The sequence below is a fragment of the Lynx canadensis genome, chromosome E3, assembly GCF_007474595.2.
Source record: "Lynx canadensis isolate LIC74 chromosome E3, mLynCan4.pri.v2, whole genome shotgun sequence".
Lineage (NCBI taxonomy): Eukaryota > Metazoa > Chordata > Mammalia > Carnivora > Felidae > Lynx > Lynx canadensis.
Genome location: NC_044318.1, coordinates 38255455 through 38283360, shown reverse-complemented (window position 1 = coordinate 38283360; position 27906 = coordinate 38255455). Strand labels below are relative to the sequence as shown.

General features: G+C 43.5%; 1 protein-coding gene across 1 annotated transcript in view; it reads left to right on the top strand.

Annotated features, from left to right (window-relative positions):
- Positions 1 to 5463: 5463 nt before the first annotated feature.
- The window catches only part of LOC115503971 (protein sidekick-1-like), a 351671-nt gene continuing 329228 nt past the window's right edge, over positions 5464 to 27906 (top strand). Inside the window, exons 1-3 of the mRNA XM_030300558.1 lie at positions 5464 to 5576; positions 16728 to 16834; positions 19216 to 19363. Coding sequence (XP_030156418.1) covers positions 5533 to 5576; positions 16728 to 16834; positions 19216 to 19363 — 299 coding nt within the window. The 5' untranslated portion in view covers positions 5464 to 5532. The remainder of the gene's footprint in view (positions 5577 to 16727; positions 16835 to 19215; positions 19364 to 27906) is intronic.

Sequence of the window (27906 nt, the reverse complement as noted above, 5' to 3'; positions counted from 1 at the left end):
CCTCGCCCTTACTCCCGTATTCAGTCCATCACGAATTTCTCTTGCCGCCTAGATGCTGTTTTAAAGCCGCCCATCTCTGTCCGTCTCCACCACAACCGCTGCGATTACCTTGACCCAAATCACCGTCTCCTTTGAATGCGTTTGCCGGGATCACCACAGCAGCCCTAACTGGTCTACCCCTTCTGCTCTGGCCCCTCTTAATTCCTTCTCTGTGGAGCGGCCAGATGAACTTTTAACAGTACGGCTCCTTCAAAGGCTGTCTGCTGCCTTTTTATAATAATGGTTAATCATACTCATCACCATCACACTGGCAGTGCTTTGACCAAAGCCGATGGTGGGGTGGTCACATACTTTACTGTTCACACAAGGCCTTTTTTTTTCTAGCAATATCTTCTCTATTTTTTGTTTATTTTTTTAATATAATGTATTGTCAGATTGACTTACATACAACACCCAGTGCTCATCCCAACAGGTGCCCTCCTCAGTGCCCATCACCCGCTTTCCCCTCTCCCCCACCCCCATCCACCTTCAGTTTGTTCTCTGTATTTAAGAGTCTCTTACGGTTTGCCTCCCTCACTCTCAGTTTGTGACTCTTTTTTCGCCCTTCCCGTCCCCCACGGCCTTCGGTTAAGTTTCTCAAGATCCACATATGAGTGAAAAGATATGGTATCTGTCTTTGTCTGACTGACTTACTTCACTCAGCATCCATGTTGCTGCAAACGGCATGACTTCATTCTTTCTCATTGCCAAGTTGTATTCCATTGTATATATAAACCGTGTTGTCTTTATCCATTTGTCAGTTGATGGACATTTGGGCTCTTTCCATAATTCGGCTATTGTTGAAAGTGCTGCTGTAAACATTGGGGTACACGTGCCCCTGTGCATCAGCACACCAGTATCCCTTGGGTAAATTCCCAGCAGTGCTATTGCTGGGTCGTAGGGTAGTTCTATCTGTAATTTTTTGAGGAACCTCCACACTGTTTTCCAGAGCGGCTGCACCAGTTTGCATTCCCACCAACAGTGCAAGACGATTCCCGTTTCTGCACATCCTCCCCAGCATCTAGTTTCCTGATTTGTTCATTTTAGCCATTCTGACCAGCATGAGGTGGTATCTCAGTGTGGCTTTGATTTGTATTTCCCTGATGAGGAGTGACGTTGAGCATCTTTTCATGTGTCTGTTGGCCGTCTGGAGGCCTTCTTTGGAAAAGTGTCTATTTATCTCTTGTGCCCATTTCTTCACTGGATTATTTGTTTTCAGGTGTGGAGTTTGGTAAGTTCTTTATAGATTTTGGATGCTAGGCCTTTTTCCGATACGTCATTGGCAAATATCTTTTCCCATTCCATTGGTTGCCTTTTAGTTTGGTTGATTGTTTCCTTTGCGGTAAGGAAGTTTTTTATCTTGGTGAGGTCCCAATAGTTCATTTTTGCTTTTAACTCCCTTGCCTTTGGAGATGTGTCTAGTAAGAAATTTCTGCGACTGAGGTCCAAGAGGTTCTTGCCGGCTTTCTCCTCTAGGATTTTGATGGTTTCCTGCTTCACATTTAGGTCTTTCATCCATTTTGACTTTATTTTTGTGTATGGTGTAAGAAAGTGGCCTAGTTTCATTCTTCACATTGCTGTCCAGCTTTCTCAGCACGGTTTGCTAAAGAGACTGTCTTTGTTCCATTGGATATTTTTTTCTACTTTCTCAAAGATTAGTTGGCCATACATCTGTGGGTCCAGTTTTGGGTTCTTTATTCTATTCCATTGGTCTACGTGTCTGTTTTTGTGCCAATACCATACTGTCTTGATGATAACAGCTTTGTAGTAGAGGTTAAAGTCTGGGATTGTGATGCCTCCCGCTTTGGTCTTCTTCAACATTACTTTGGCTATTCAGGGCCTTTTGTGGTTCCATACAAATTTTAGGATTGCTTATTGTAGCTTCGAGAAGAATGCTGGGGCTATTTTGGTTGGGATTGCATTGAATGTGTAGATTACTTTGGGTAATATTGACATTTTAACCATATTTATTCTTGGAAACCATGAGCATGGAATGGCTTTCCATTTCTTTCTGTTTTCTTCAATATCCTTCATAAACTTTCTATAGTTTTGAGCATACAGATCTTTTATATCTTTGGTTAGATTTATTCCTAGGTATTTTATAGTTCTTGGTGCAATTGTGAATGGGGTAAGTTTCTTGATTTCTCTTTCTGTTGCTTCATTATTGGCATATAAAAATGCAACTGATTTCTGTAAATTGGTTTTGTATCCTGCAACTTTGGTGAATTCATGTATTAGTTCTAGGAGTCTTTTGGTGGAGTCTTTCGGGTTTTCCATGTAGAGTATCATGCATACAGGGATATATTTTTTTTATTACATTTTTTTTAAACATTTATTTATTTTTGAGACAGAGAGAGACAGAGCATGAACAGGGGAGGGTCAGAGAGACAGGGAGACACAGAATCTGAAATGGGCTCCAGGCTCTGAGCTGTCGGCACAGAGCCCGACGCAGGGCTCAAACTCACGGACCGTGAGATCATGACCTGAGCCGAAGTCGGACGTTTAACCGACTGAGCCACCCAGGCGCCCCATACAGGGATATTTTTGAATGTGAAGTGGCACCGTTGAAAATCACACAGCGATGATGTGGAAACCATGATGTTCGCTTGCCTTGTCTGCAACTCCCTGTAAGGCCTGGGCCATATTCACCCTGCTTCCATTCACTCTCTCTGCACCTGCACATCTGCTTGCCTTTCAGTCTTTTGTACTTTTCAGGTTCACTCCCCATGTTTGCTACCACCACGGGGCCTTTGTGCCTGACATCACTCAAGTGTCTGACTCCTACTGATCTTTTAGCCCTTAGCTTCTGCATGGCATCTCATTAAGTAGGCTAAAGGCTAAATCTTTTTTATATGTTCTTACCACAGTGACAAGTACAATTTAACATTTAATTATTTGAATGGATACTAGTAATAGACTGGTGATATTGTATTATCGATACACCAGTCATAGAATGCAGCGGTCAGCACAATGGCAAAACAACCTCTACACAGCTGGCCCTTGACCAACATGGGTTTGAGCTGTTGGCCCGCCTATCTGTGGGTTCTTTGTGGTGCCAAACTGTAAAGGTACTTTCTCTTCCACGTGAGTTTCCTAACCTCTTCTCTTCTCTAGCTCACTGCGTTAAGAGAAACAGTATATAATACGTGTTAAGCAACTGTTGATATTATCAGTAAGGCTTCTGGTCAGCAGTAGGCTATCAGTAGTTAACTTCTGGGGGGGGAGTCAGAAGTTGTGTGGGGATTTCTGACTATTGGGGAGGGTTGGGTGCACCTACTGCCCATGTTGTTCAAGGGTCAAATGTATATTTTAATTCTGTATTTTAAGTACAAAAGAAACTGGCTATATGGACTCCAGTTTACTGTAAAAATACAGTCTCTGTCTTAGCACTGTTAATATGCTGTTTCTTAATTTATTAAAAATACAGTAATTTAATGCTTCACTTTAGTAATTCCACAGAGTAACCCAAAATTTGAAGTTAAAACATGGGTTCGTGAGAAGAGGCTGTCCTCAGTGAGAAACCCTTGGCATTTCGAGTGATAATATACAGAATTGGTGGATTCTGGAACAGATGATCTGGGTTTTAAATGATTTTACCACTCACTGTCTGGGTGGCCTTGAGCAAGTTACTTAGTTTCCCTGGGTCTCCCTTTTACCCATCTGTAGAATGAATATAATAATGGCATCTGGTATTTCATAGGGCTTTTAAGAAAATCAAATCGGGTAGTACCTACAAGATACTTAGAACAGTTTTTGGCACATAGGAGAAATTGAGTGACTACTAGCTGTTACTCTTATCTGTGTTATTGTTACTCTGTTGATTCATTTACGAGATATTTATTCAATATCTGCCTTGTTCCTGGCATTGTTCTAGGTGCTGGGAATTCAGATGTGATCAAGATAGGGCATATTGTGCTTTGGGTGTGATCCATTAATACTTCAATTTCATTGTCTGAGAAGTATCCTGACTGAAATAAATGTCATGGTTTGTTGGGGCACATTGGTGGGGAGGAGTTGGGTCCACTTGAAGGTTAAGTCTGCAGTCACAGAACTGGGGAGCAGTGTAGGGCTGGGAAAGAGCACAGAGAAAGGGCCCTGAGATGGAAAGGGCTTAGCCTGGTTAACAGTTAAAAAGTGAGCATGGCTGGATTGTTTTTACGTGAGTAGAGAGGGTAGGGGGCCTAATAGAGACAGGAAGCAAATGAGGCAGGTAAGGGGGGGGGTTGTATAGAAAAATGACAAGCCATCTAATTCTCCTTAATTTACTGCTGAAGAAGCAGAAAGCCATGTGCCCTGAGCAGGGTCATGTAGAAAATTAGTGATGGGGCTGGAACTAGAAGCTAAGTGTCCCATGTTCATATATGCATGTGTGTGTGTGTGTACATGTGTATATATATACATACATGTGCACACACACATATGTTTTAACTATTGAAGCATATGTATAAAAATTATACACGTTACATAGAACAATTTTCTGTGAAGTTTCACAAAGTGAGCCCCCCTGTTACACGCCCCCCCTGCCCGTTACACCTCCCTGTTACACCCCTCCACTGTTCTATCCCGCAGAGGTAAATTGGTCCTGACCTCTGACACCACACATTAGTCCTGCCTGATTTTGAACTGCTATGAACTTTTGGATGGAAGTGTATGCTGTAGTAACTTCTTTCTGTCTGGCTTCTTGGCCTGCACGTCTGAGATTCATGTGTGGGGGTGTGCGTGGCAGTAGTTGTTGCGTTCCCACTACTCTGTAGTCTTTTACTGTCGGAATACGCGGAGGTTTCCAGTTTACTCGCCCACCGGAAGTCCCTAAAGAGAAAGGTTTTGTGTGTGTGTGTGTGTGTGTGTGTGTGTGTGTGTGTGATGAAAGATGGATTGTGATTCCTGTCATTTATGTGTGCATGTTAATCTTGCTTGTCTTTTGTTTTTTTAACCAGTTGAAGTCTCTATGGAAACATTTTTTTTAGAGCCCACTTTGATACCAAGTGGGTATCCCTTGGTCACTTTGAAAATAAAATGCCTGGTTGAAACCCAGACTTGCATGACTAGAGATCACCCACTATGCCCCTTTGTTAAAGAGGTATTAATCATAAATGGAAATAGGTTGGGTGAATTTGTCACGTTTTCAAATGGTGCTGATCATTGAGCTTTTCAGCCTTTTGAAATATTATCTAGGGTATTACATGCTTCCAGGAGGTCAAGGATGATTGGCTACTTAATTGGGCCAAATAGCCATCATTTATACTTGTTAAAATTAGGTCTCTTTAAATAAGTGATTGATTAATTGGATGTATGCCATTTTCATGTGTATTTCATTCAATTTTTTTTCTTTCTCTCTCTCTCTCTCTCTTTTTTTTTTTTTTTTTTAATATTTCAGATGATGTCGTGCCGTATTTTAAGACAGAGCCAGGCCTGCCGCAGATTCACCTGGAAGGCAACCGCCTTGTTCTCACTTGCCTCGCTGAAGGGAGCTGGCCTTTGGAGTTCAAGTGGATGCACAATGACAGTGAGCTCACCACCTACAGCAGCGAATATAAGTAATTGATTGCTTGAAAATAAGATTCCGTTTCAGGCTGATGTGTTTAGGGTATTTGCCTTTTGGGCCATAATAGCACAAGAGGTGAAAATATTTGATTGAATTTCTAATGCATTAGGATTAAAGGGATAGATTTAATTAGAATGTGATTTAATATTCTGATCGACATTGTATTTATACCTAGGAGGTGTATCATTATATTTGTAAAAGGAAGTCTGTTAGCGAAATTGCCAGACTGAAAAAAGTTGTAGTTACAGAGGGATGCAAGTAACAGGTTTCGCGTGATAAATTTGCACTCTTGTGGCAACGGCCCCACCTGCCAGTGTCGTTCGTATTCAACGAGCATGAATATTTAGACAGAGATCTTTAAATCAGGAGCTTCTGGAGCTCTGAGTCGTCAACAGAAAATTTACCTGGCTAACTTTCAGAGTCAGGACAGGGAGGATGGAAGTGTGGGGGAGGGGCGTGAGCACAGCATCTCATCCAGCAAGGATGTTCACTCGAGTCCCGGGTGTGGCTGCAGTGAGCCCAACACGGGGCAGAGAACAAGTAGTGAGCGGGGACGAAGACGAGATGCAGCCACATGGGAGGTGTGGCTTCAACCAGCACCAGTGGCACCAGCTCTTGAGCCTCCGTGTCTCCTTGTGGTGCCAAGGTCTTTCAGGTTCGAATCTCAGCTTTGGCTTCCGTTTCTGTGTGGGCTGGTTATACCAGATGCCACAGTTCTGAGGAGGATGGAGAACTAGTGACGTCCTAAAAAGTCCAAAAGGTCCCCAGATCAGCGCAGTCAACAATGTCATGCTCTTATTTAACTAAGAGAATTGGCTGTTCAGAGGTGTTTTAAGTAGAGTAATGAGTCCTCAACGTGGGGCATAACCCATCACCCACTCTCTTGAAAAGTCAGAGGTTTGGGGCACCTGGCTGGCTCCGTCGGAATAGCATGTGACTCTTGATCGAGGGGTTGTGAGTTCAAGCCCCATGCTGGCTGTAGAGACTACTTAAATAAACTTAAAAAAATAAAAAAATAAAAGAGGGGCACCTGGGTGTCTAAGTCCATTAAGAGTTCGATGCCTGATTTTGGCCCAGGTCATGATCTCATAGTAGATCGAGCCCTCCTCAGGCTCTGCTTTGACAGCACAGAGCCTGCATGGGATTCTTTCTCTCCCCTTTTCCTCCTTCTTTCTTCCCCCCTCTCAAAATAAATAAGCTTAAAAAAATAAAAACTTGCTTGCTATTTAAAAATATTAAAAAATAAAAGAAGTTATAATATGATGGTCCATGAACCACATTCAGCCTACTCAGAGTGTGGTATGTGTGTATGTATTTAAATTTTTTTTTTTTCAACATTTATTTTTGGGACAGAGAGAGACAGAGCATGAACGGGGGAGGGGCAGAGAGAGAGGGAGACACAGAATCGGAAACAGGCTCCAGGCTCTGAGCCATCAGCCCAGAGCCTGACGCGGGGCTCGAACTCACGGACCGCGAGATCGTGACCTGGCTGAAGTCGGACGCTCAACCGACTGCGCCACCCAGGCGCCCCATGTGTGTATGTATTTAAAATTGTAAGATTTCATATAAAAATCCGCTCTCTGATCCCTGTTGACCAGTCAGAAGGCCTGGCTACTCAGCTCTGGCCTCCGCAACCCTCCTCCCCACCCCCCCCCCCGGAAGCAGGTGCTGGCCAGTGCTCCCCTTCAGGAAGGGCACAGCCCTTCTGGCTCTCAGTGCTCTGGTCCCCACATCATCTGTATGATGCCACACTTGCTTTGCTCAGTTCTCTTCTTCCCTTGCCCTTTGTAGACATAAGAGTTTGTGACCTCCTCTTTCATGATCAGGCCTGTACTGTCAGAGTATCTGCTGTTGTAGGAGCAATTTATCGTAATAGTTACGAGCATGTTGACATCAACAGACCCAGGTTTGAATCCCAGCTCACTACCAATTAGCATTAGCAGTGTGATCTCCTGCAAGCCACTTATCAGTTCCACTTTTAACATCTGCAAAATGGGGCTGACCGTACCTCATTTGTCGTGTTGTGAGCGTTAAAAGGCTCTAATGTAGGTAAAACAGTGTATGTTCTGGCCCACAAGCAATCTGCTAATAAATCCTAGGTGATCCTGTATATCATCATAATGAGACGTTAGGGTACTTGGTTTGTTAGGAGGGGCATAAGAAAGAAAAAGACAAAAAGTAAGCTTAGAAATGAGAAGCATGTGTGAGTAATGGGCTTTAACAGCAGGTGCCTTGAATTCGGATACTTCTATTCAATTTACTATGTGTGTGACTTTGGACAGGTTACCTAACCAGTTTGATCTTGCTTTTCTCATCTGTAAAATGGGTGTAATAAAACCCAATTCAGAGGGTTCTCATAAAAATGAAATGACTTAATGTTTTGTATGCCCCTGGGAGAAAGGGATGAAGTCTCAGAAGAATCCAGATTGTTCTTCCATATAAAAAATAGTAATGTGGATGATCTATAATGATGGTGTTCAGATTGAGGTATGTGGTCATGGATAGTGGCAAAGGAATTGCTTTCTAGATGTTCAGTTTCCATATGTGTGTTTTCTGAGGTTGAGCTGACTGAGAACATGCCTTTTTGCAGACACCCGGGATTCTGCCCTTTTGTGCTGTTTCCCCCAGTTCGCAGAAGGAAGGCTCACTTTCCCCATCTGAGTCCTCCTGTGGAACTGCCTCTCAGGTGCAGGACGAGTGCCTAGGTCCAAATATTTGGCTTGAACAAAGTGAGGGGCTCTTTTACACAACCCCTGAAGAGCTACTTGGCCTCTGGTCTATACATATTCCTTTTAAGGAAAAGTAGGGCTCTAGAAATGGGATATTTTGACCATTCTTGGATTTTTACAAAAAAAATTGGGGCATGTTGTATATAGGTAGGCAGCAAGAGCTGTACCATTTTTTTGAGACAACCCCACCATTTCCATTCTCCAACTGTCCTCAGAGAATATATTGTGCCTCAAGGGACGTGTAGTGAGAGCAAAGGAAAGAGCGCGTGCAAGTTAGATCTCCACGGCTGAGGGCACCTTGTCTTCTCCGGGCAGTATGCTCACAGCGGCGCCCCGGGGTGTGTCCACTTACACGTAGCAGAAGCAGAGTATTCCAGAGCTGTTGGAAAGAAGAAACAAGCTGTGAAATACTCTTTAATGAAGCACACTGTGTCTGCATTTCACCCTCTTCTGAAATGAGGCTGAGGGCTCAGTGGCACATTTCAAGGAGGAGGAGGAAGAAAGTTCTGTTTACTTCCATCAGATCCATGTTGTATCTTGATGTACGAAGAACATGCATGATAGGAAAGTTAGGGCTTTGTATTTTCTCAAACATTTATTCAGAAGACACTTCCATTAACTTCTGCAAAAAAGATGATTTGAGATTCTAAATCCATATCCTTTTTCATTACTTTCCTGTGTTTTGATTGTTGCTATGCTTCAATCTCTTCTCTAGTTTATTTCCTTCTTCCGTGTACTCTTTAGATTTAAATGAACTGTATGCAAATATGTGGTCAGTACCTTCTCTTTGTTGTTAATTTCTATCCAATTTTACTTATTCTAATAGTAAATAACTTGCCATTCAGTGAAATAAAAAGTAATTGAAAAAAAAACCAGCCACTATCCTCCCATTAAGAGACACATTTTCTAAGTTTTTAATGCTTAATAATTATATTTCAAAGTTTGTGATACATTTATTTTTTTTTTGATAAACTAATAATAATAGTTGCCATGACCCTGTAATACAGAAGAATTTTTTTTAAGCACTTAGAATGTTTTGATCAAAGGACATCCTTTTTAAATTGCCATTTGTATGTGTATTTTTATTTCAGAGAAGTATGATGGATAATCAAGAAGTATCTTTGAAGCATGACAATAAATTACATAAGAATAAAATTCTATGGGATAAATAGACCTACTAATTAAGTTCAAAGAGTAAAAAGGAGCAGTATGAAGGTTCCTATCTGTTAAAGAGTTCATTATTAAAGAAGGGATGATGTGTGTTTCAAAATCATTATATTATTTATATTCCATTGGATCCATGTAAAACAGCGGTGTAATAGTTTTATTCTAAAATGCTAAACCACACACCATGCCACTATTATATGTGCAGCTGCTGAGACTTAGGGTAAAACAGTTCTGGTGTCCACTCGAAAATGTGCAAGGAGATGGAGGTTTTTTGGCGTTGCTCTTTGCACTAGAGATTTTACCTGTTAATTTGACACTCCCTGGATAATCCTCAGGAAGGCAAAGCATTGTGGGTCACTGAGGCAGGATTGCAGGGGCAGCTCATTATACGTGGACCATTACAATGGGGTAGATGCTTCCTTCCCATTTCCCTGGAAACTTAGTAGGAAGAAATGGGTGGTTCTAAAGCACCAACAGTTTGGGAACAATGTGATAAATTATATTCTGTTCACTGAGGGCTTCAGACACCCAGATGGGTTGTCAAGGATCCAGAGTATTTTGTCCTCCCTTTTTTCAAGAAATAAACGCTGCCCAAAAAGCTCATGCTCTTTTTTCAAATTACTCTTTCATCTACTTCCTTCCAATAAGCACCTTCAGCTGTCATATGTTAACCTTCATTAGACATTCTAAGTCTCAAATTGAAAAACATGGCTACTTTATGAAAATGGTAGGGGTTTTTTTTTTTTTAAATTGAGTCCCTCTCCCCCCCCCTTTGATGTCAGTATGAAAATGCTAATCCTATGAAAGGAAAATAATATAAACTCAGCTTTTCCAGCTTTGACTGGAAATAGCATTTTCTTTGCTGCTTGTGTTACAAACTGCCCCCAAAATTTCAGTGAGTCTCAAATGTTATTCCCATGGATGCTTATATCCACATTCAGGCATAGGTGATCCTGTAGCCACAATTGTAATAGTTAGGTCATTAAACCAGGTTTGCATAGCTGTCAAAGGCAGATGGGTCTCTTTTTTTCCCCCCCAGAAAGTATTTATTCTCAATTACTTTCTACTTGGAGATAAAAAATTACATTCGGATACAGGTAGATAGATATCTAAGCCAATAATTTCTTAGTGGTAGGCGTACTATTCATTTTATACCAGGAAGAATAATTGGATACTGTGAAGTGCTAAAAATCTTATATCTCCTTACGTGACCCGTCTCTGTGGTTCAGTTTCTGTGACAGTATAAACAATAGAAACTTGATGGATGATTCTTTTTTTTTTATTCCAGTAAGAAAATAGGGGTGGTTAAGGACAAAGTAACTTTTTCTTATGTCTTATAAAAAGAAGAAAAATTTCACAGTATCAACAAAAATTATTAAATACCTGGGAATAACCTTTATAAGAACCTACACGAAGAAAAGTGGAAAGCCTCACTGGGAGATATAAAAGAGAATCCTAGATAGGAAATCTGCACAACGTAAAACTAGACAAAGTATATGAAACAGTTGTATCCAAGACAGAAACCAGAAACCAGAGACAGAAACCAAGCGAGCCCTCTGACTGGCCCAGCTTTTCTTCTGTGCCAGGATTTCCAGGCTGTGGCTTTGGGGGGGGGGGGGTGCTAATACCCGGAGGACTCCTGAGTTGAAGAGATTGGAGAACCAGAGGGATCAAGGCCGAGTGCCCGAGAAAGGGAATCTAGAGGTCTACAGCGGTTCTGTGTTGAGTGTTTGGCAGAATATTTATCAGCACATTTGGTGAGGAGACTCCCCAAGGCCAGGGAAAGGGCTGCCCAGAAGTGATGGCCGTACTTCCCATGCTCGCCACAGGGCTGGGCAGAGGACCTGTTCTCACCAGCCATACCCCAAATTCTCATAATTTATGGGGTTATGGGATTGAGGATTCATAAGTATCTTGGGTCTGTAGTGGGAATTATTAGCCCTTGACCAAATGCAGTTCTGATCCTGCCTAAGATTTTATAAACAAGACCAGGAAGGATCAAACGACTTTCAAGTATCTTTGAAGCATCAGAGAGCAAAGCCCAAGGATGTTTATAGGAATACAAAAATATCTAGCACCAAACAGGGTAAAATCCACAATGTCTAGAATGGAATCAAAGATTATTAGGCATGTAAAGAGGAAGGAAAGCATGACCCTTAAGGAGGACAAAAATCAATCTATTAATCTATCGAGCCAAAACTGGCACACATGTTAGAATTAGCAGAGAAAGGCACTGAAACATCATAACTGTATTCCCTGTGATCAAAGCTAAATACATACAAGATGTTAAAAGGCCAAAATCAAACTCCTGAGGATGAAACTTGTGATAGGTGAAAAACACACTGGATGGGAGAGTAGCAGAGTAGATGTTGCAGAAGAAAATGTAAGTAAACTTAAAGATACAGCAGTGGGATTATCCACAATGAAAGGCAGATACAAAAAAAAAAAAAAAAAAAAGGAATCAAACACAACGAAAAGAGCATTAGTGAGTTACAGGACAACTTCAGAGAGTCTAATGTGAGTGTGTTTGGAATCCCAAAGGAGGCAGGAGTGGAAAAATAGTTGAAGAAATCAGATGGCAGATGTTCTCCAGTTGATGAAACCTACAGACCCCCCCAGTGCGGGAAGCTCCTCTGGTCCCTGTAATGGTGTTACTGGCCAGTGCAATAAGGAAGAAAAATACAAAAGAAATAGCATCTAGATTGTAAGACATAAAAATGTCTTTTATGGAAGGTCTTTTATTTCTATATCGTCTATGTAGAAAATGTGACATTATCTATAAACAAGCTGCTAAAACTAGTAAGTGGGCTTAGCAGTGTTCCAAGACGTAAGATCAGTGTTAAGAAATCTTCAGACCCTGAGACAAAGCAGCTAATTAGGCTTCCTTACTACACCATGGGAAAGACTCTTCTACGTGTTTTTTGTTTTGTTTTGCTTTTGATCTGCTGTGTCCCCCAGTCACCAAGAGGAAAGGTCTGTTTAACAGAACTCTTCCGTTAGGTGACATGTAATGACCCACTGGTTTCTCCATCATCTCACTGAACTGAGTGCGACACCCACCCGTGTCTTTGCGCAAGGGCGTGGTGCCCCCAGCTGTCTGGTTTCAGTTTTCCCGACTTGGTTTATAGTCACTCTTTTCTGCTGCTTAATTCTCCACTGGTCCTTGTCCTCTTTGAACTGCCCAGCTCACAATAATCACAGTTATATTTTGGCTCAAATGAACTAGTCTTACACAGTTTGGCTCCGAGAAGTAGAATCCCTTATAGGCCCATGCTGTTTACAGCTCTGGGTCCTAAGATCTCCTTAACGTATTTCAGTCTGGGGTTTTCATTTCAGTATTTTGCTTGTGAAAGAAGCCAGCTATAGACTCATTCCACTTGTGATTATTATTTTTTAATGTCACATAGGAAATTTATAAAAAATAGAATTGAAAGTCTAATTATTTATCATCTCCTCTCACAAAAGAAGAATGAAAGTAATCCCAAGAAAGGTATAAGTGGCTTACAGACCTTTTTTTCCCACTTTGAATAAGATTGGGCTTTGGGCCAAGATAGGAAAGTTTATTATAGAACTTGGTTGTTTATTTTCATGCAAAATAGATATTTTTATACCAGCATAAAAAAATTAAATTGTGGGGGATAGTCTTATCTGAAGTGGCCTGAAATGAATGTAGACCCCCATTCAAAGAAAAGAGCCTTCTATCTAGTTTTTTTTTTTTTTTTAATGTTTGTTTATTTTTGAGAGAGAGAAAGAGTGCGAGCAGGGGCGGGGTGGAGAGAGAGGGAGACACAGAATCCGAAGCAGGCTCCAGTCTCTGAGTTGACGGCACAGAGCCTGGTGTGGGGCTCGAACTTGCAAACTGTGAGATCATGACCTGAACCAAAGTCCGATGCTTAACTGACTGAGCTATGCCAGCGCCCTGTGCCTTAGATATAGTTTTAATGGGCATGAGAGTTCTGTTTTGTGAATTATGTCACCTGACTTCAGCGGGAGAAGTGCGGATGTGCCTTCGCTATTCTGAACCACGGTGGGACTGTTAGACCTGTGTCCTTAGAGTAGCTCGCTGTTGTTGGAAGAACCGCTCAACAGCAAGTAGCCAGTCTACAACCAGGCAGCATTTTGTCAGACACTTTCTAAGCTTTTAGCGCTGCACGTTCAGGAAAACTCAGAACAGGTTTATTTGTCCCAGTTTTGGGGGGATTGTTTATCGCCTAATGGTTCTTAGTGGTTTGCCAGGAAGCCATGAGTTCTAAAAGAGAGGATTGCGAGAGGCATTATTTAGGCTTTTCTGTGGCCACGGTGAGTGCCTGGTAACGTGAAAAGATTTTCCAGCCGCGGTTATTTTGGCTGTGCTCTGGAGGGTAGGCCTTGGGGGGTTCTAGGACGAGCCACGGGGGCAAACTCTCTCTGACGGAAATGGAAAAGGAAGTTGTTGCCTGGACGCCGGGTTGGTCCCCGAACCACCGGCAGACTGAAGGAGCCTTCAGAGCCAAATCGGCCCGGGAGCCGTTCCCCGCGGGGCTCCTGCCGCTGCTCCCACTGGGCCCGGGATGCCGTTGTTTGAGCCTCTGCCCCGACTGGCACTGGACACCGCGCTGTGCCCCTGGTCCAGGGCTCTGCTGAGCCCCGGCACCGATGCCATCCGACCGCTTCTCCGTTAGCCCCACTCCTCAGCCTCAGGTCTAAAGACCCAGAGTACGTGTGTCCAGGGGTCTGCCTCCACTGAGACCCACAGAGTGGAAAATTCTCCAAACACAGGACAGTGCTCTAGATCCTAGGCAGCCCAAACCAGGTCACACATTCACTCCAGGCAGGGCTAGTCAGGCCATTGTTTACGGGCCGAAATGGAGCTCAGGTTGCTTGTTAGAGAAACCCTGAGGTGGGTCATGTGGCCCATCCTGAGAGGCAGCTCAGAACTGAGGTATTCTCCTACTTGAGCAGAAATGGACGTTTAAACCCTTGGTTTTATTGTCATTTTGTGCTTGATTTTCTTTAATTTGCTCTTCCTGATAACGAACTGGCCCTGGAAAATGTTCTGTTAGTCTAGTAGAAACTCTGCCTTTATCCAGTGAATACAAACATTCCCTGCTGTGTTTATTTGAAATAGGAGCAGGCATTTTCTATATTTTGGTGGCATATGGTGCTAAGATTTTATCATACTTTCTTCTAAAGAGCCAGGAAACTTTCTCTGCTTAAAAATGTGTGTTTATAAACAATGGGCTTGCAGTGAATATTCCCATCTGTTAGGTGAACATAATTTGTGTAGGAATTCCTGTAATAGGTGGAGTACTTTGCAACTTTTTGTATATTTTTTCCCTGGCGAGACATGAGACTAAAGAGTTGGTACGGAACAGCATATGCCTAATACTCAATTTTGTATCTGCTCCTCCCTGTGGTTTGAAAACACTGCTATTTTCATGCATTAGTACATACGATTACTGTAGAAATTCATAAGAATTTAAAATCTATTTAGGACCCCGCAAGAGAGAGAAAATGGAATGGATAACAATTATATAATCACGGACATGTTGCAGAGGTGACACTGTGCGTGTGGTTTTTTTCAAACACGTGCTCCTGTGACTCGTGTTATTTCATTTCAAAACACCCATGTTGGCTTTGTGTGTCAACTTAATCTCAAAACCCCTCCTTATTATAATTACAGTTATGTAACCATCAAAGCTGCTCATCCTTCCAGTCTTGACTTGTCATTTAAATAAATGGCGTTGACTCTTTGTGTTCAGTTTGATCTTACTCTGATTATCCACACTAATTAATTTTGTGTTTGAGATGAGCCATTCCTCAGAATAGAATAAAATTTTGAAGATTACAACTCAGCGATATTTTTTCATAGAAGATTTTATTAATCTTGTCATGGGACTGTCAAGATGGTTATCAGAGGGAAAACATACTTTGATTAATATTTGCTTAGTGCTGAATTACCTATATTGTCCAAGTGTTTTATTCACTTAAAAATTAGGCCTTTAAGTTCCTTTTTCAGGTTGACTAATTGGACATACTTGAATAAAAAGTTGAGCAATCAGTTGAATATAAGTGATTTCAAGCTATGCTTAGGAACTGAGCCAAGAAAGCCTACCATACGTGGTGCTTTTTATCTGAGTTTTAAAAGTTTCTGGTTATCCTTTGTTAGGAGAAGTAGTTTTAAATTGATGATAATTATGTACGGAACCTCTCTGTAATGAAGGATAGCATCGCTCAGTTTTCTCTTTTTCGGAAGATAGGCTACCATTAAGACTGGGTTTTAGCTCTCTGTTTTCTTTTTTGTAGTACGCACCTTCCCATGTGTACGAAGTAGCCAGGACTCAGCCTCATTCTTGGTTTGTTTGTGAACATGGCCTAGAAACCAGTTAGTGTAGTCTCTCAGGTATTGTGAAAGGTTGGGGCTCCAGAGCTGTAAAACTCACTTCAAGTGGTCCTTCGTTATAAATCTTACTTGCTTATGGATTTCAAAACATCCTAAGTTATAAAACTAACCATAAACCTAAAGCAGGGCTTTTATGGAAACTGTATCTTGTAAGTACATTTTTTTTCTATGAAATGTTACTGAAGTTTTTAGAAACACTTTGATTTGAAGGATGACGATTGCTTACAGCCACAACAATGGAAAATACAAGTGAAACCACCTTTCAGTTATCCAAAATGTTTTTAAAGTTAATGTCAGACCGTGTGTGGGGAAGTGGGCAAGGGAAGTGTGTGAATTATGTTGGGGGGGTGGTCTGCAACACTGAGTGTCCCTGCTCTCTGCCTCGATGACACCCGTGTCTCATCCTGAAAGTGTTGCTTGAATTTTTATATAGAGTGACACAATACATTATATAAAGATGGTTTCCAGTTCTAGAAATAACTTTTAGAAATTCTGATAGAATTATAACACTTTTTGTTGAAAGGTCTAGTTTACATGTAATGACCTTCAGCTGTTTCACATTTGTCATGTGTTCAGCTAGTTGTGTGTGATAAGTACTCCATGCATGGCATCGTGCTGGGTGCCAGGGCACAGTCATGAACCAGGCAGGTCTAGAGGCTGGTTGCTTGTGCCACTGACCGCCTCGCTGGGGAGACAGACATCGATTATGTAATGCCACAAGTAATTTGCATCTGGGGTAAGCGTGTTGGCCATGGAAGGATTGCATAGACGGTTCACCAAAAATGCTTGTTGAGCACTTGCAACATGTGGTGCCAGAACTGCTCTAGACACAGAACCATTAATACTTCTTTTTGGTGTTTGGCAGGTACATTATCCCGTCCTTACAGAGGCTTGACGCTGGGTTTTACCGCTGTGTGGTGCGAAACAGGATGGGAGCTCTCTTGCAGAGAAGATCAGAAGTTCAAGTCGCATGTATGTGTGCATTGGAAAAGTCCCCAAGTGATGAATCACAGAAACAAAGTGTCTGTGGGGAATGCCCATCAAAATCACTGTTACCTGTTGTGGGAATTGAGACTGTGTCTTAGATTCTCTTTGGGATAGGGTCATTGCTAAAATTTGTTGGGAGATAAGTAGCCAGTGTAGCTGGCCCAGTGATGGTGATGGGGCTAATGAGGCAAATAGCACTTGTGTAAAATTCACCCGTCAGGGGCTCTGTCAGGCACTGGGGAGGACAAAAAGACATAAAAAATGAACAGGATGCCTTCTCTTTTATGAATTAGCTGCTCGTGGCTTTTATTATCATTGTTATGTTCAGATTCAAATGTTTTTCAAATAAAAAATTAAACCCAATTAGATAAAATTTCTTCAGTTCATAATCAGTTCTTTCCAGCAATTTGTTTAGAAATCCTTTAGCTCCACGATAAAAAATACACGGATAGTTGGGGCGCCTGGGTGGCGCAGTCGGTTAAGCGTCCGACTTCAGCCAGGTCATGATCTCGCGGTCCGTGAGTTCGAGCCCCGCGTCAGGCTCTGGGCTAATGGCTCGGAGCCTGGAGCCTGTTTCCGATTCTGTGTCTCCCTCTCTCTCTGCCCCTCCCCTGTTCATGCTCTGTCTCTCTCTGTCCCAAAAATAAATAAAAAACGTTGAAAAAAAATTAAAAAAAAAATACACGGATAGTAATGTCCTAGACGGTATTACTGCCTAGGTATTACTGTTGGGGACCTGATGCATCCTCTGTGGGCAAGACTCATTTTAGAGAATGCGGCTTCTGCAAGTAACTGAAGGGGAGATACCAGAATGCAGGGAGTTTGCACGTCGTTAGCAGGAATTGGAGAGACAAGCTGGTCTGCACAAAGCACTTAATACTTTTCTAGTCCAAAACCTGGCAAGGTAGGGTCCTTCTAAAACGGCCTGTCAGCTTTATTACATTTTGAATTTACTACCGAAATGCCTCTTCATTTAAAAGAAAGCAGAAAGTGTTATGCTACTTTAAGTTACGTATTAATACGTTATAACGGATTTGAGAGAACTCGAGAGATCCTAAACTGGGCTGTGCCAACCAAAAAAGACAGTAAACACTTTCTAGTTACTCGTCTCTTCTGTCTCTACACGTTTAGTTATGTTTTTAATTACTAGGAAGGCTTAACTTTTCTGAATTGTGGTGAAGTCACTCAGCTAAATCTTACTGCAGGATAATTTGGAACTTGTATTCAATTGAATAATTGAAAACATAATTAATAAATATGAATTTCAGTTCAATACCCCAAACATATTTGAATAAGTTAACAGCTTGGAATTTATGGTAATGTATTAAATTCTATTGAATGAAATTAAATTTTGGACTTTTTCTTGGTTAATTATTTATATCCTTGTTTCTAGAAATTTATCTTTGGCTCTTAGATTTTTTTCTTTCTTTTCTCCTCCTTTTTGTTAACGAGCTTCACTTTAAAAATAACTGTGACTGTTCACCTCCTCTGTTTCATCTCCTAGAATATTAAATGCTGTTTATTACATAGGAAATAATTTCCTCTGACTAAAAATTCCATTGATAATATAGATTTGCTATGGACTATGCCAAATTAAATACATGGAGACAAAAAGCATATAAGTCAAATCTGTGTGTATACACGTGTATCTGTCTCTAATCCTAACATAGACATTTTTCAAAAGTTTCAAATGTTACTAATTTAAAAATTGGTGTCCTCTGCCCACATTCTAATGACTTCGTTTTTTCCTGTGACCCCATTTCTTAAAAATGTTAAGCAGCACAAGAGGCTGCAACAGAGCCTACCTGTCCCTAATTAAGTCAACAGTATGGGGTTTGGAGAACCCTGTAAAAACAAGTTCGTGGTTGAAAAAAAAATCTCTCTTCCAAAAGATCTGTTAGGGAGACAGTCACCCCAGCAACGGAAAGAAGGAGAAAGTGAACTGGGCAGTGGTGGCTGCCTGGGCGGAACTAGCTTGAGAAACTGGGGAGTCGGCGGATAGCTAAGGGCGACTGTAAGGTCTCTGTGGCGGTGGGATGCTTCTCCATAGTTTATTCCAGAATTCAAATCAGTTGCAAACATTTCATCGCGTTGTCGCAGCGACAGAGACCACGAAGTTCTGCTGATGAATGCATTTCGTGGGCACCTTGGAGGCACGTGGCTTTGCCTCCCGCTTCACTTCCCCACCAGATCTGCCCTCGTCAGCACTGCTGCTCAGTCTCTTCTTGTCTTATAGTTTAATTAAAGCACCGGTGGTGACTTTGCTGTAATACGTAGTTATTTCCATCTTGGACCCTCCACCCCCCCCCCCCCCCCACACACAAAGTAGTTTTCTAGAACTCAAAGGGTCTGATTTTTCTCTGCAGATATGGGAAATTTCATGGATACGGACCAGAGGAAAACGGTTTCTCAAGGACACGCAGCAGTTCTCGACTTCCTGCCCATCAGCAGCTGCCCCAGACCGCAGGTGACGTGGTTTAGAGAAGGGCACAAGATCGTTCCCAGCAGCAGAATGTAAGTTGCTCCAACTTTAAAATACAACTCTTCGCGCTTGTTGGCACCATTTATGTATCATTTAATGAAGTTCACTGTATCGATTAAGCCCTGAGAAGAACGATGTGGCCGCGTAGTCCTTCCCCAGCCCGTGGTGAGTGGCTCTTTGAGGACCTGGCGGGGAAATGTTTCGGCAGTTTGAGGAAATCGTCATCCCATAAAGTTAGTTTGCAGAGTGCCGCCCGCCCTGAGTAAAGCATCCTTACTTGGTCGTTGTGGTCCGTTTTTCCCTTTCTGGATGCGCTTTGTAAGATATTGTCATCCCTGAGTTGTTTAGCTCCGAGTGCTAATTTAATGAGTGCCGGTATTTACTTAGAGAGCTGTGGGGGTTTTTTCCCCTCTTTTTACTGAACCATGTTCGATACCACTTTCTCTGACGATAAAACAGTAATTACTGCTTATTTCTCTTTATCCTTTTATCCTGCCGTGACAGTTTTATTTCCCTTCGTCTAATTAGTGGTTCGGCATCTATTGCAGAATACTGCTTTGTGATTAGTTAAGCATTATTTCAAGGTGTTCCTGCCTATCCTGCATTCAAGGTATTTATCTAATGCCAAACAGATTTTCTTCATTTAGAGCTTTAAGTGATTAAAAGAGAACATTTCATATATATTTCATAAGTGGGCATTTTGCAGTACAATTTAAAGTTAATATACCAAATATAAACACTGCAGGGATGAGCATTTCTGAAAGAATCCTGAAATGCTATAAGCTTGGGCTAAAAGTCAAGTACTTACACCATCAGATGGTTGCACTCATACAAAGATTCATGAGAAGAAAATGCTTTTGTTTTATTCTGTTCTTTCCAAAAAGGATATATATGTATGTGTGTGTGTGTGTGTGTGTGTGTGTGTGTGTGTGTGTGTATCTATCTATCTATCTACCTATCTATATATAAAATACACAGTTTGCTGAGTAGGTTTTAAATGTAACTCTGAAAGTCACTGTGGGGTGTAGACTTGCTTTCTCCCCTGCCTGCCCATCCACAGGATCCCTTCTCTAGGCCAGCTGTCATGCTCTCCCAGCCGGGCATCTGAACCTGCTTGACCTTAGGCCATTCTGAATCCCATTTAACAAATGTTTCTACTGTTGTTATTGGAAACAGGAAGACTGTTGAAATGTATCAACACAACACTTAAAAATGTTAATGGGGCATCTGGGTGGTCAGTCAGTTAAGCATCAGACTCTTGATCTCAGCTCAGGTCTTGATGTCACAGTTCCTGAGTTCAAGCCCCTCATCCGTCTCTGTGCTGACAGTTGGGAGCCTGCTTTGGATTCTGTTCTCCCTTTTTCTCTCCCCCTTACCCACTCAAGCTCTGTCTCTGTCTGTCTCTCTCTCAAAAATAAATGAACATTAAACAAATTTTTTTAAATGAAAAAAAAATGTTAGTAAAAATTCTAATTACCTTAGAAAATGGGAACCTGCTTTCCTTTTTCCTTATTTTGGGAAGAGTTGCTTGTGTGTCCAACTTTATATTGCTTCCATTGATAGCAAATGCCTCTTCAGGTTGGTGAAATGAAGAACAGGGATCAATTTTTCATTCTTTTAGAAACCTGTTAGGTTGAACACAAAGCAGCTGAGATGGACTCCGGCAAAATATTCTGGAGAGTTCTAGCATTGAGCCCAGCATGGCTGGGCCAGTTTGGGAAGAATGCTGGGGAAGAGGAGGTGTGAGGGAGGATGAGGGGATCAAATTAAGCTTCTCCAACACTGGAGCTTCCCTTCATGTCCATGGGGGCACGGCCCGCGGTGGTCGCCGTCTGGCAATTCGTTTTTGACTTGTGGTCTAGATGTCGGCATTTATTCGAGAAGTATGAAAGGAGGTAGAGTGAAATAACAAGTCTTAACTTGATAAGCTTTTCTTGTTTTACTTGCAGATTCTTGCCAAAGACTCTTGAATTCCTGGTGAGCTAATGATGTAAAGATGCTAAGTAGGTTTTAACTTGGTGTCACATCAAACAAATGGTCTGCGAAGCTATTGATGAATCTCCAATGTCAGTAGAATAATATGCCACTGATTCCTTTTTTAGGAGATGAGATGAGATGAGGCTGATTAGGGATATTTACACATTTGTAAGGCCCTTCAAGTTTCATATTTTCCACCTCATCATCACCCCCGTATTTATTAAGTACCTGCTGTGCAGGACATCATAAATCAGCATGTGTGTGGTTTTCTCTGCGAGTTTATACATCATTCGGAGATAGAAAGTTCGGCTTTGCATGGCAGTTGGAAGGGCATTTCTGCAGGGCCCCTGTCTGGATGGTTGGCAGACAAAAGTCAGATGGCGTTAGATCTGTTCTGCGTCACCAAAGGTGTCATTTAAAAACAAATGTTTGGCTCAGAGCGTTTCACTCATATTGAAACAGGTCAAGCTTCTGTACCTGCTGTAACCTGATTATCTGTGGTCCGTTCCACCACATGGGTTTGGGGAGGGGGAGGGGAAGGTGGTCCTTGGCCACAGGGAGGAGGAGCCTGGTCTCGCCAACCCCACCCCCTTATTGTTAACGGCGGGATTACGGCGGGATCTTCAAAATGTGAGCTTTCGGCTTACAGTTTAATTTTTTTCGCTTTCAAGGGAAACAACAATTCTAACAATAATTCCTGACTTGAAAAGTTTGTTGGATGGCTTAGTAACAATTTTAACAGCGGCCATTAATTATTGGATACCTTCTCGAAACACATCTTCCCTGATCCTCACTGTTGCCGTCAGCTGTGCTTGGAGCTCGCAGACTGCAGACGGGATGCTCGATGGCCCTCCCAAGGGCACGTAGCTGACCGGTAGCCCTCTGGCTTCCGTGCCAGGCCTGTCTGCATCAGGCTGATCCTTCTTTTCACTTTGTCTTGCCAAACCCTCTTCGTGTCTTTGATGTATTTTTCGCATATGCTACTTTTGTTCCTATTTCTCCCTTTTAGAACGTCAGCCTTCGGTGTGACTATAGGTCGGCGTGAGCCACAGGCCTACACAAACCCTCGTGCCCACGTAGCCCTGAGCGTGCCTGTGAGGGTGTTATTTATATGTATTCCCTTGTGTTGGGGCTGTAAGTCGCTAACTTCAGAAATTTTTGACAAAAGAGAAGGCAAACATGGTTTTCCAATTAAGGCACAGGCTCTACAACATTCCGAGGCCTAGCGGGGGATGGGGTGGAAATGAGGTCTGTGTAGCACTGGGTGAGGGGCAGTGGGAGACAGAGGGCTGCTGCCGTGTGCCGAGCCCAGCACCCTGTCACCAGCAGCCTCTCTGCTCCTACACCGCATACTTGTTGAGTGAGGAGGCTTCCGTCGTGTAGCAAAAGGAGCGGCAAAACTTCATCACCATCCCGGAAAAGGAGCTGAAGTGAGTGTCCCGGAGGTGGATGTGAGCTGCTTCACATTCACAGGAGAATGAGGCCAAATGAAAAACTCACACATTTCTGATGGCAGTTTGGGCTTTTTCTCCCGATTCATTCACCGAATACATCCTGAGGACATACTACCTGCCAGGCACCATTCCAGGCACTGGCTGTGCCACAGGAAACCTAAGAAAGGCCCTGTCCTCAGGGAGCCCGTCTCCAAGTGGAAGGAGACGTGATAGGCCAGCTGGTGATAACAGAGAGGAGAAAATAAAGCCGGGCATGCAGTGGGGAGAGGGGGGTCCGGTGGGTTGCTGTTGTAGATGTGCGTTCAGAGAAGCCCTCTCTGATAATAACCGGAGACCTTTGAGCAGAGACCGGAAGGAGTCAGGGAGGAGGCCTGGGAGTAAATCAGGGAGAGGAGCAGGTGAGGGAGCAGAATGGCCGGTGCGTTGGAGGCGTGGCCCGGGTGGGCTCAGGGAGAGGGCTGGAGGTGAGTTTTTGGAAGTGGCTGAGCCTGAGTCCTAGAAACAGTTGTCTTAGCCAGAGTGAGGACCTTGGCGTTTGCTCTGAGGATCTGAGCAGAGCAGCCATGCACTCTTCCTTGTGACCCTTCTGTTAAGAATTATGTTCAGAATAGGGCAGCTCTGGGGCAGCAGAATCAGAGACCAGGAGGCCTGTTAGGGGTTTGCTGCAATGGTTGAGGTGGCTCAGATCGAGTGGTGTGGTAAGTGTCAGATGCTAGTCTCTTCTGAACGTAGAATCGATAGGATCTATGCCGAATTGGATGTGAGGTCTGGGAGGAGGAGGCACGCCATGGAAAATCTAAGACTTCTGGCCCGAGCAGCCGATGGGATGGAGTTACCGTTTCCTGAACTGGAGAGATGATTGGGGGCAAAACAAGTTTTGTGTATGTTGGGGGGAGGTTGGTGGTGGCGTCTGAAATTTGTTTTGTACGCGTTTGAGGCGCACAGTAGATGGTCAGGAGGATGCACTCATGAGATGGTTGGATGTATCAGACTCAAGGTCAGCAAAGAAGCAGAGGCTCTGCGTTCGTGACATTGAAAGCTCTCTGCAGCTCTGTGTGACACACACAAGCCAGTGAGCGAAACCCAGAGGGTTCCCTCGTATCTCTGAAATGATTGTGGCCGCAGGTCCCAGAGGATGACTCTGGCTGAGCTAAAAGACCGTGCATTGGAGTATCAGAGCCAAGCCAGGTGAAGGAGGGGACGGGGTGGCACCGGGATGTTGCCCAGGAGCAGGGAGTGAGTCGGCACCTGAATGGCTTCCCGAGGATGTGAGGTCCTATGCTGGAGCTTGTGACCGTGTCAGGTAACACAGCAGAGGGGCAGTGGAGCTGCAGAAGCAAGAGGGCGCTCGCAAGTGGGGGGTGGGACAAAGAAGAAAAGGCGAAGTCTCATGACTGGCGCACCCGGGTTCAGTGCCAGTGCCCCCTGACATGGCACGGGCCGGCAGCCAGCAGCGTTCTCGCGTCTCACCTTCAACCGTGAGCTGGTGAGAGTCACGACCCCGTGTGGCATGTGTCGACCGTCTTCTCCAACAGTGTCAGCCTCCCCTGGGTGCTGGCTGGCTAAGCCCTCCTTGTTCTGAGAACTGGGTCTGACCCCGCAGATACACACTGCTGGAATGTCTGGGTGAATGAGGAAGTGTGAAGGAAAGTCATGTGATATCTGCAAACTTCCTCACCGAAAGAGCATAGCAAACCTTGAGCAAAATGTTATTGATGAAGGGGTATAAACATATCTTCGAAAGGCAAAAATACTTTGAAAGAATTGAGAGTAAGTTATACTCAGAATTTTGAAGAGGCAATTACAGGTTTTATTTATCTGAGAAGCTGCAAAAAAAAAAATGCATGTTTATTTTTCTGATTTACTGAATCCACACAGTTAGTTTGGTATCTCTGCATGTCAAAGATGAGTATAGCCTTGTCTTATAAATACAGTCTAATTTGATAATAAAATTGTCCTGTGTTATTTGGGTTTTGATATATGTCCTTTGTTTGCTTTTATTTCTCACAACGCGAAATGTGAATGCCGATGTCGTGCTGTATTTCTCTTACCTCCAGGAGGTGATTTACGTCGGCAGTTATCAGATTAGGACGCAGAAACTTGTTCTGTGTGGTGCCATTCTTCTGCCTAATTGCGGGCCCTCGTGCTCGGATTGCGTGTCGTAGCCTACCTGACGGGAATGCGGAAACACGGCGTGCTCGCAAGTGTTTTGCAGGGAATGCGAAGCTCACAGGTTCAATATTTCAACCTCCGGTCAGTTTCGCGGGACGGGACGCCTTGGCAGCAGTGATCTGAATTTAGAAGTACGGGCAGTAAACGGCATCCCGGGCGATGGGGAAACAGCCTGCCTCATAATTGTCCGTGCTCACACACTTGAATGTCCATTAACTTATTACCATTTCATTTCAATCGCGTCAAGAAAGATTTGTTTAAATTAGCGCTTGCGGTGCAAGTCCCAACTTAATGCTTGAATGAAGTAGATCTGGTTGTAAAAATATTTTTATAGTTAACGGGGCTTTCAGAATAATATGCCTTTAAAAATGTTATATTTTATGAGCATTCTGTGAATGTTTATAGAGTATGTCTATACGTGTGAATTGAGCCATATTTGGTGTTAGTGAGAAAGACCAGAGGATGTGGGCTCCAGACCTGCTTCCACCATTAATTCTGACCTTGGGCAGATAACTTACTCTGGTTTGCTTCCATTTTCTCAGGTCAGAATGAGGAAGGTGTGCTCGATGACCACTGAGGTCCTTTCTGGCGCTCACGTTCAAGCGATGCTCGCGGAAGGAAGGGCAGGGCCGGCTCTGCCTCTCCCGCCGTCTCCCTTCACGCCTCCAGCACATGCTTATCGAGTGCTAATTTCACGCTGGCACTGTACTAGCTGCCAGGGGTCGAAAGGGGGGTGAGGCACCGAAGGGCCTGCCATCGGTGAGCTGTGGCCTCACGTGGAAACAGGTTAATAAACGGGACACTTTCGCCGTGACGTGGTGCGGGAGAGAGTGACGTAGAGCACGAGGCACAGATTGCCAGCACACAGGTTGATGAATTTAACAAATATGTGACAGATGCCAGGCACTTCCCGGTCACTTTCCTGGGACACTGAGTACTCCTGTGCCCCCCAGCCCTGCCCACGGATCTAATTTTTATTGCCACAGGATCGTTTTTCTATTCTAGAATTTCTTGTAAAATGCGACCATAGAATATGCAATCTTTTGTGTCTTGCTTCTTTCAGCATTCGTTCTCAAGGTGATAGTAACAACAATTATTAACATTTTTGAGTGCTGGGCGCTATTTTAAGTGTTTTCCATGTAATCACATAATAATTCAGGAGATCCTCGCAGCAGCCGAATGAACTGTCCTGTTACTATCCCCGCTTACTGATGGGGGCTGACATGGACAGAGGCCAGCGGCCGGTTGTGTCAGAGCCCACGCTGTCCCCCCTGTGCTCACTGCTTTCTCAGCCTCTATCGGGAGAGTGAGGAGCCAGGAATATTCTTGGGAGCGATTACTTGTCTAACCAGGAAAGAGCTTGTATTTGCCAAGCTGAAGGGACTGTCATGTGGTCAGGGAGGAGGAAAGGGAGCAGGGAGAGTGCAAAGGGAAGAGACTGGATGGGACATGGGACCTGGAGTCACCAGGGTCTGGGAAAGAACCTGAATTTATTCCACACGCAGTAGGAAGTCTTTGCAGGAGTTGGTGCTTTTTTGGAAAATGTTTTGAAATTGTGGTAAAATACATGTAACGTATAATTTACCATCTTAACTGTGTTTCTGAGTACAGGTTGGTGATGTTAAGTACGTTCCCAGTGCTGTGCAGCTGTCCCCACCATCCTCGTCCAGAACCATTTCTTCTTCCCACGCTGCAACTCTGTCCCTATTAAGCAATAACTCCCCGCTGTGCCCGCCCCTGGCACCCCTGGCACCCGTCCCTCTACTTTCTGTCTCTGATTTTGACTCTTCCAGGTCGCTCTGTAACTGCAGTCATACAGTATTTGTCCTTCCCCCACTTTTAAATCAACTTAGTATGTTGAGTTGATTGTGTATTCACACGGAGTTGCAAGAAAGAACACAGGGTCCCTTTAGCCGGTCTCCCCAAATGGTGCTCTCTTGCTATCCTGTCAGACAGTTTCACAACCAGGTTATTGACATTGATACAGTCAAAACACAGCACATTCCCATCACCAAAGCGTCCCTTCTGTGTCCTGTTCATAGCCACACCGCTTCGCTCCAGCCCTCACACCCACCCCAGACCTTGGAAATCACTGATCTGGTCTCCATTTCTCTAGTTCTGTCACTTAGAGAATGTCGTGCCAATGGAATCCTGCAGCCTGTCTTCGGGTTGGCTTTCTTCACTCACTGTGATCCTCCGATTCAGTCAGCTCATCGCCTGTGTGGGTGTTGGGCCCCTTCTCGTGTGGTGGTCCTGGTGCGGGTCCAGGTGCCACCGCCCGCACCACCGCTCACCTGCCGAAGGTCAGCTGCGTGGTATTCACTTTTCCTCCATTGTGAGTAAAGCTGCTGTAAACGTGCGTGTACAGGTTTTCGTGTAAACAGAGTCTTTGCTTTTCTGGGATAAACGCCCAGGAAAGCAGTGGCTTGGCTATGTGGTAGCTGGATGTTTAGTGTTGGTAAGACGATGCCAAACTGTTTTCTGGAGCGGTTGTACTCTTTTAGATTCCTCCCAGCAGTGTGTGAGTGATCTAGTCTCAGCCTCCTCACTAGCATTCACTGGTGTCACTGTTTTTTACTTTAGCCACCCTGATAGGTGTGCAATTATAACTCGCTGTGTTTTTAGTTTGCATTCCCTAGTGGCTAATGATGTTGAATATCTTTTAATGTGTGGATTTTAAAAAGAACCAAATAGGAAAAAACTGCATTTCTCGAAGGGAAAAATATAATCATTTATTTAAAAAGTCCACTGAAGGGCACCCAGGTGGTTCATTCGGTTAAGTGTCTGACTCTTGGTTTCACCTCAGGTCATGGTCTCAAGGTTCATGGGATCGAGCCCCATGTTGGGCTGCACACTGAACGTGGAGTCTGCTTGGGATTCTCTCTCCTTCTCTCTGCCCCTCCCCCACCCGTTCTCTCTCTCTCTCTCTCTCTCTCTCTCTTTCTCTCTTCCCCTCTCCCCTTCCCCTTTCC